Consider the following 8,590-nt stretch of genomic DNA (forward strand, 5'->3'; position numbering starts at 1 on the left):
AAAACCACAAAACAAAAAAACAAAACCATTACGATCACAACTACCACCACCACACCACAAAACATCACAAGCCACCACAAAAAAGTCACAAAACACCAAAATGTCTCTCCACTTGCTTTTAACCCTTTAACAAGAAAGTGAAAACATATCTAATTAATCATCCAAATTTAATCTAATCTTTATAAACGCAATCTAAGTTTTAACAAAGCCATTTCTCTTCTTTAGGGGGCGTTTGTTTCTCATATTTGCAAAAGTGAGAATGAAAAATATAGTCGTTATGAATTTCACACAAGAGATAGAAATTCAAATTTGGTGGCTTGATGTGATGGATAACGATCATATTTTTCATTTTAATGAAGAAAGAATGGGAAACAAACAGGAGCTCAGTGTTGTTTCTGTCAGATGATGCACCCTTTTATTTTCCCTAGATCTGGAATTTTGTATGTTGGCCTATCTACAATGAGTAGAATTATTGATCTGTTTTCTTTCCACCTCTTAATTTTAAATGTAATTCATGTTCGGAGAGCTGCGACATTGTTCAAAGCATCTATGATGAGGAAAGATAAGTAGAAGAAGAATAGATAGAGAAACACGTGGTAGAAAGGACAAGGTTGTGCGTGTAGAGAGAGAAGATAAGGTTGGGAATAAAATTGGCTTAGGAGTTAATTGGGAAGTGGGATAAATGTATGGGTATTAATTTAATTTTAAATCGAGGAAATTACATATAAATAGGTGTTTAGATTTTTCAATTCAAAAATCAAGTATTAATTAAATTATTAATAATATTATAAAATTTACCCACCCTAAATTATTTCCCTCATTGCTGTCATATACCAAACTCTTTTCTCCTCCTCCACCCAAACCTATTTTACAACAACTATACGTCCCTTCTCCCAACGCTACCATCACATTACGATATTCGAGGCACATCACCGCCTTACACAGTTTAGCATTATACCTCTGCATGCAGGGGCACAACTCTAAAGCTGTGCAAGGCAGCACTTCTACAGGTTCTTCGACGGAATAGGGTACCGCGAAGGTTAGATGCAAGTTCAATGTAGCTAATCGCATCTATTCACAGTAAATCGTCGTTGGCACCTCACACTCCTTGTATTGCATCTGAGATATGAAAACCAGAATTGGTACCATGATTTCAAATCTGAATAATATTTGGTCCAAAGTCGATGCTCAGTTTGCGTTTCGACAGCTATGTCATTGTTGGGAGTGAAATGGTCGGTGGTAGTGGATTGTCGGGGCTATGTCTCTATCCATGTTGTTGGTGGTAGAGTTGTGTTGATAATCGTTGTATTATTAGGCTGTGTTGGTGGTAGTGGTCGCAAGTGGCAGTGGCGGCTGTAGAGTTGGTAATGGTGGCAATGTGACCAACTGTTTTGTTATTTATAACGAACTATTAAACTGCATCCTTAAAATTCGATAATTTGTGATCAACAAATTTGAAAATATATGACCAATAGATAACTGTGACCTGTATTTTATTTTTTTAAATTTGTAACCAATAAAATAAACTGTAATCTATAAAAAAAAATTATTTGTGACGTCAACATAATATGTGACCAATTAATTTGACAATATGTGATCAATAAATAGGTTGTGACTTCTAACTATGTACCTGTTCGTTAAATGTTAATTGTATAATTGTAACCTTATTATATTTAATTAATAAATATGTTTAATTAATTAGCTAATATCTGAGTTTCATATTTTATAACTTGATACCTAAAAATTGAATTGAGTCATAGTTGACACCTGACTTATGAATTTTTTTTCCTTTTAAATTATTAAATTATCACATGATTTATGATTAAGTAAACCTTACGTCCTTTTATTTTTTAAATCGTCATATTTATAAACAGGTTGTTGTATAATTTTACTAAATTTTTTTCGAATAACTTGCACTGGGGGCCAGACGGGCCAGCCCGATAAAGTGCAGACTTCCAGACTCGGTCTCGTGCCTAGTCACGATCCGACCCAACTTTACCTCCTCGTGAGAAAACAGCTGAAAGTCCATCATTTTGCTCTTCACGTTAGGTACGAGTTGATTTCTCTCCCCCTTTTAATTTTCATCCTTTAAACGTTAATTTTCGTTTTAATTTTCATCCTTTAAACGTTTACTTTATTTGTTCTCGTTTTAATTTCTTTCATGCATTCTGTTTATCTGGTACCGAAATTATGGTTCTTGATATCATTGTTGTATTGATTTTTGATGTCATAATCATCACACAGCAAATTTTATCATTTTTTTTAATTTGGATATTTGAACGTTATTTTTATTCTTTTTGGATTTATGATTGGCTATTTGTTGGTTAGATCAATTGAAACATGAAAATTAAATTGAATGTTTTTCTAAAACTTTTTTTTTTCTTTTTTAAATCTTAAGGATTTTTACAAATGGGTGATTACAAAAGCAATTTTCTCTTAATAATTGAAAATCTAATTTTTTCAGTTGAATTTTTTGAATAATGGTGAAATAAGGATAATGCAATTAATTTCATGGTTTAGTGAAAGTGTATTGTAACAAGAAGATTTATTTCTGTTGTTTCCGTGTTCATCAGATGACTTGACGGTTACTTTTTGTTACGGGAATCCAGAGGATAATCGATTGCAGAAATGAAGAAGTAATTCCTTCCACACACTTTCTGTATGGTGATTGTGTTTCATTTTTGCACTTTAACCCATTAGCACTACAAGAATGTTAAAGAACTTTTCATTGAAAACCAAATATACTGAACTTTTCATTGAAAACCAAATGTACTTTTCAATGATTGGCTGTAACTTTTTTATATCATAGATATTCTTTTTTTTCATTTTCTTTAACATACAGCCATTATGTCTTGAACATATTGGGTACCTTCATCTGAGAGGATGATTTTATTAGGATATGTATCCTGTGGTAATCACTGCTACCAAAATTGGGGATAATCTGCAATAGCCGTCCAAATTAGTTCTGCACCAGATCTGTTGTTCTCAATAGTTTACAGTTCTGCATTTTCTTTCATGCAATAAACATAAGACATCTTCCACCAACCTAGCTTTTCTTTTTTTCTGCATTATTGATACTTGTTTGATGATTTCAAATTTTCCAAATTGCAAGACTGTTAAGAAAACTTGTGTCAGAGTCTTGAAGACTACTTCTACTTATCAATGATTTACTGTGCTCATCCTTATGAAACTTTTCATTTTGTAAAAGATAGCTGTCAATTCTTGATCTCATAGGTGCTTCGGTTGAGATGGCTGTATCTTCTTTGAGGTGTATAGTTTGATATGTATCCCTTCTCGCAGTCGCTATTTCAAAGATTCATGATAGCTTTGCAATAACCATCCAATTATTAAAATTGTTACCATAGATTGACAGTCCATGTGTTTCAATTCTGCATTTTCTTATGATGAAATAAACATAACACATCTTACGCCAGCATAGCTTTTACTGGTCTTCTGCACATTAATACTTTCTGGCTGTTTAAGATTATACAGAACTAAGCATTGTTGTTGAGATGGCAGGGCACGGGTTAGATGGAATGAAGCTAATCTTGAGGAGATTGAAGCAAATAAACCTGTAAGGCAAAAAATTACTGAACCAAAGACGCCATATCACCGTCATTTGATTGACGATGATGGTAAGTTCAATGAATTTCTTATATATCACCTTATATCTTTGTTATAGATTTTACCAACAATGATTTCCTTAAGAAAATGTAGAACCCACAATCCCTTGTTACTTGTCAAGGTTTTCCCCTTATTTCATTGTTGACATGACAATGGGATTAATTGTATGAAATCTTTTCAATAGCCCATCAAGTCTAGAAAATGCTTAGTTACTCAAGGCTAGGACCATTGGGGTGGGTGGTTAGCTACTTGCACAAATAGCATAATTCCTGAGGGATCATGTTCGAGGAAAATCCTGGAAATTGAGTTTGTGCAAAATGAATTTAGTTTTGCATTGTAAAAGCAGATTTTTAAATCAAATCTAGGGACTTACAAAATTTTCTAGAAATTGCTAATGTTCAAAGTATTAAGCTTAGCTTATCATATGTGATTATTTGGATTACCTTGCAAATTGCAACACAGTGAAAGGAGAACATGGAACTAATCGTGATTTATGTTAAAACACAATCTAAAGCAACTTCATTTATGGCCACTCCATGATATATTTAAGAAATCCCTGCAACTTCGGAGCCCGGGAGATTTTTATTATGTTCATAAATTAAGATGCTTTCTTCCGCACCTAAGATGAAAAGTGGAGTCGTGAAACTGTTCCTGGGAAGTCCTCCACGTTTGCAAAACCTAAAGCATTTCAAGGTGTTACAATTGTAACGTCTTCTGCTTTGAGTCCTGATCTACCATTCTTGCATGTTAATGTGAACTTAATAAAACACATAAAAGAGCCTATGAACTTATTTATGTTTATGGAAGAACATGAATTTGGCAGCAGAGTCAACTGCTTTCATGTTTGGCCTATATATTGCCAAGGAAAATAAACCCTTTTGCGTTGGAGGTGAAAGAGAGTGGCTTACGTTTCCTGAGAAGTCTCAATATGTGCAGTTTTTGTCTGAGTCCAGTAGGTCATTGAAGAACCTATAAGCATATTAATGTGGGTCATGGTTCTTAAGCCCATAAATGGAATACTTAAGCGGTTCCAATTTAGAATTGAGAATGTAGTTTAAGTTTCAATAAGTGGTTAGTTTTATAGTATTTTGATGATGGAAGTATATTAATAAATGTTTTATAAAATGGTCCACGTGTTAGTCTGATTGCTCATTAGAGTGCTGCCGACTGAGGTATTGTGTAGTTTTATGTGATACCAAGTAACTCGCACTTCAGTAGCGTAGATCTATTTTTATTTTTATTAACAGAACCAATAACATATATAGTTTTCCATCAAAAAATCAAAGTTGAAGTTCGAAGCTATGACGTGAATTTGATTTATCTTGGAGAGAAGTCCTTTTGTAGCTTCAAGTTTTTGCAATTCTTACTTCCAATCCTTTGACTTTAGCTGGTTTTGTTGGTCATTAAAGTATCATTATCCCCTAGAAGAGGAAGTTTCGAGGATGGCCATGATAATGAACTGGACGCAGATGCTATATGTCCAGCATTGACTGATGTAGCTTCCTCTAGCAACAATAATCCACGTAGCTCAGGCTGGACGTCATCTGAAGATGAGGAAGACATCATGGATCAGGATGATGAAGGTTTGTCTCTTCTACATTTTTTCCGTCTGTCATTTGATATTCAATGATGAAAACATAATGTTTTGGTTACAATAATGATGAATGTTAATGTTAACTCATGAGAACATACTGCAGTGTTGTATAATATAGTATTGAACTAAACGTTATATAAAGGGAGGTCCTCACATATTGATTGACCTTATAGCAAGTCAGCCCTCAACCTCTTGTTATAGTTGCACAATTAGTTCCCAATTATTGAAATCGTCCAAAATCATCATGACATGTCCAACTTGATGAAGCTAGTTTGGTTTCCTCCCCAAAATGAGCTTTGCCTAGAAACTTGAAGTGGGACATGTTTCTATGCAGTCACGTGACCATTTAACAAATATTTAGACAATTTACTTAGGAAAATAAATTTACAACTATAATAGAGATTGATGACCCCTATGCCCATATTTGAAGGTTCAATGCCGTAAGCTCAATACTGGAAGCAATAGGTTTGGGATCAATGATATTGTTCTGTTCCATTTGGGAAGAACCTATTAACGGTTATAGAAATGAGTGGTAGATAGTACTTGTAGGTCCATTGGAATGTATGATTGAAAATGAAGTTTGACTATTTATAAATGTTTTTGTAAATTTTGCCTCATGGAGGCTAAAATGTAAAATGCGCAGCAATTTGTACAGTATGTTCAGTCCTTGAAAGCACCTCTTTGATTTTCTGTTACACTTCTATCAGATTCCGATTCTGAGAGGTCCCGGAACTTCAAGGAGCATAGGAGAGCCCATTATGATGAATTTCAGAAAGTTAAAGAACTTCGTCAAAAGCACTCCTTTCTCGAAGCCGACTCTAATGGGGAGGTCGAGGACTGTGAAAATGACAGAAGTTGCGATACATTGCCGTTGTCAACTGCTGGAGTCAAAGACATGAAGAATGTGGAACCCTCGATGAGGTTAAGGCTCCTTACAAACAACATTAACTGTCTCTTGATCATTTTCGTTGCAGTTTTGTTGTATTACATTATAATGGTAATCTGATTTGGAGCTTTTTTAACATTAAGTTTGAAGAATTTGCTACAACGTACAAATTTGTATTTCTTAATTATTTTAAGTTACATTTTTACATTTTTCTTCGTCACGTCTTGTTTCCTATGTTCTAATCCTTAACTACTTTAGCTTACGATGTTGTCCTTTCACTGCCATCATTTCTTGTATTGATTTGACAAGATGGGAAAGTTTGAGATTGAATATAATTGAACTTGACAAAGTTTGATCTTTTTTTTAATTATCGATTAGTTTCTCAAGAGTTGCTCATTTCCCATCACAAGAAATGAAAAAATATATTTTCCTTTCTGACTTTAAATGAAGGTTATATTCGAGCCCTATTATTTTGTCGAAAAATAAGTTTTATAATAGTGATTTTTGGAGAATGCTTGATTAAAGAATACAATGAATAAAATTATTTTATTGGAAGAATATGAGATTATAAATGAGATTGAGAAAAAAATTAATCTGTAGGTAATTGTGCTCAAACATAACTTAAAAAAGGCTAATTTTTACTACGAATTATGTGAGTATGCAATTTTTTTAAAAATACATAAAACGGAAAAAAGAAAAAACCGCTTAAAGAATGGATAAGGTATCCAGGAGGCAATCATTGCACAAAGTGCTAAACGGTTTAAGCAAGAGTGAGAAAGAGAGAGTCTGGCGTGAATGGCTGAAGAACCCAACACTTCAATGTCAGTTCTCGCCTCCCAAATATGCAATCAAATAAGCTCCGTTTTCAACGCAAACACCTCAAAACCACCGGCCATGAACGTTCTAGTGGAGGAAATCATCGCCGCCGCCAGCCGTAACGGCAAAGTCTTCGTCTACGGCGTAGGCCGAGAAGGTCTGATGCTTAAGGCCCTATCCATGAGACTCTTCCACCTTGGCCTCTCAGTTCACTGCATATTCGACATGACCACACCCCCAATTTCCTCTCTCGATCTCTTAATCGCCTCTGCGGGTCCCGGTGGTTTCTCCACCGTTGACGCTTTATGCAGCGTGGCGAAATCCAACGGTGCTCGTGTGCTGTTACTGACTGCTCAGCCTGAATCCGGATCCTCCGTGAAGCATGCAACTGTAGTGGCCCATATACCGGCTCAAACAATGGCGAATGATCAGGATCATGATAGAGTGGGGGAAAGTGAATCCAGACCGTTGCTTCCAATGGGGAGTCTATATGAAGGGGCCATGTTTGTGTTGTTCGAGATTGTGGTTTTCAAATTGGGTGAGATTTTGGGGCAGCGCCCTGATGATGTTCGAGCTCGCCATACCAATCTAGAGTAAGAGTGTGCAGAAATGGGTTGCATGGGTTGGAGGCTTGGCGCAAGTATCATCCATCTTTAATAAATGCATAATGCATCTCCTTTTGTATAGGCCATATCTTCGATCGGTGCTTGCTTGCTCCTTTCTTAATTTTCTTCCTATTATTAGTTACTAATGTTTCTAATTACAAATTATTATCATTAATCCTAGTGCTAAATCATCAACTTCCTTCTTTTCGTTGGTTAAGCCTAACAGGACTAATTGCTACCTGCAAACCCAAAATACAAATTACTAATTAACATTGAGTAAGTTTAACCTTTGTGGTTGTTTGCACGTGCTTGTGGTAATGGCAATTTTCCATCAACTCTACTCTTGCTCCTTAGTACTAATTAAGTATGAAGAATTTGATACACCGATTATTGCTTTCATATTTAAGCTATATGTAATTTAACCCTTAATTAAAAATTCATACACTGGAAATATCTTTTTACATTGCACCGTGCTGCAATACAGTGAAATATGATATGTTGAATCAACTCATATAAAAGTTTGAGGAGGATATATTAGTATAAATTGATTAGAGTTTTGCGTTCTTTTTGCCTGCTGGCGTGTTACTTCTTCTCCGCTTATCTCAAATTGACGATAACTTGCTCACTGATCTCCAATGGGCATGTGATTTGTTGCCTTGCTCTGGCTTGGTTAGAGAAATTGCAATGTCTGTGATTTGGTGGGTTATCTTTGTTTGGGCTGTATTTACATTGGTAATCCTTGTTTTTTATTGCCATGGGATTTTGCACTTTTCATGATGGTATTGTTCTATCATTTTCTCACTTTACACGGTCACTATTTTGGATTGTTATAGGTTTTTTAAGAAGTGAGCGAATTCTGTAACAAGATTCTCGTATTGCATCGAGGGGAGCAATTTGGATTGATAAACATGCTTCCAGAGCTTCAATACTTTATTCTCTTTGTTTTCTTTACGCTTTGCTTGGCTACTTTGTGTATTTTTACACAAGAGAGTTCCCCCAAATATCGTCTTAGAATTCTAACATTAATGCTTTCTTTTAGTTTACATACGTATTGACAGTGTGGCA

The 8,590-nt window shown here is 35.0% G+C and overlaps 2 protein-coding genes across 4 annotated transcripts; both read left to right on the forward strand.

Moving 5' to 3' along the window:
• Positions 1 to 1,948: 1,948 nt before the first annotated feature.
• Positions 1,949 to 6,324, forward strand: LOC111405587 (protein phosphatase inhibitor 2-like). 3 transcript variants are annotated; one of them, XM_023034537.1, is made up of 5 exons: positions 1,949 to 2,049; positions 2,574 to 2,636; positions 3,520 to 3,635; positions 5,034 to 5,207; positions 5,926 to 6,324. In XM_023034537.1, exons 2-5 carry the CDS (start codon positions 2,629 to 2,631, stop codon positions 6,222 to 6,224), a joined length of 597 nt encoding a protein of 198 aa, XP_022890305.1. In that variant the 5' UTR covers positions 1,949 to 2,049; positions 2,574 to 2,628; the 3' UTR covers positions 6,225 to 6,324. The 3 variants fall into 3 exon arrangements, with proteins under 3 accessions (XP_022890305.1, XP_022890306.1, XP_022890304.1); XM_023034538.1 differs by lacking the exon at positions 1,949 to 2,049 and adding an exon at positions 2,161 to 2,179; XM_023034536.1 differs by lacking the exon at positions 1,949 to 2,049 and having other exon boundaries at positions 2,390 to 2,636.
• A 513-nt stretch (positions 6,325 to 6,837) lies between these two features.
• Positions 6,838 to 7,729, forward strand: LOC111405588 (3-hexulose-6-phosphate isomerase). The gene has a single exon (XM_023034539.1). It carries the CDS (start codon positions 6,900 to 6,902, stop codon positions 7,515 to 7,517), a length of 618 nt encoding a protein of 205 aa, XP_022890307.1. The 5' UTR covers positions 6,838 to 6,899; the 3' UTR covers positions 7,518 to 7,729.
• The last annotated feature ends 861 nt before the right edge of the window (positions 7,730 to 8,590 follow it).

This window comes from Olea europaea, chromosome 12 (assembly GCF_002742605.1).
Source record: "Olea europaea var. sylvestris chromosome 12, O_europaea_v1, whole genome shotgun sequence".
NCBI classification, from domain to species: Eukaryota; Viridiplantae; Streptophyta; class Magnoliopsida; order Lamiales; family Oleaceae; genus Olea; species Olea europaea.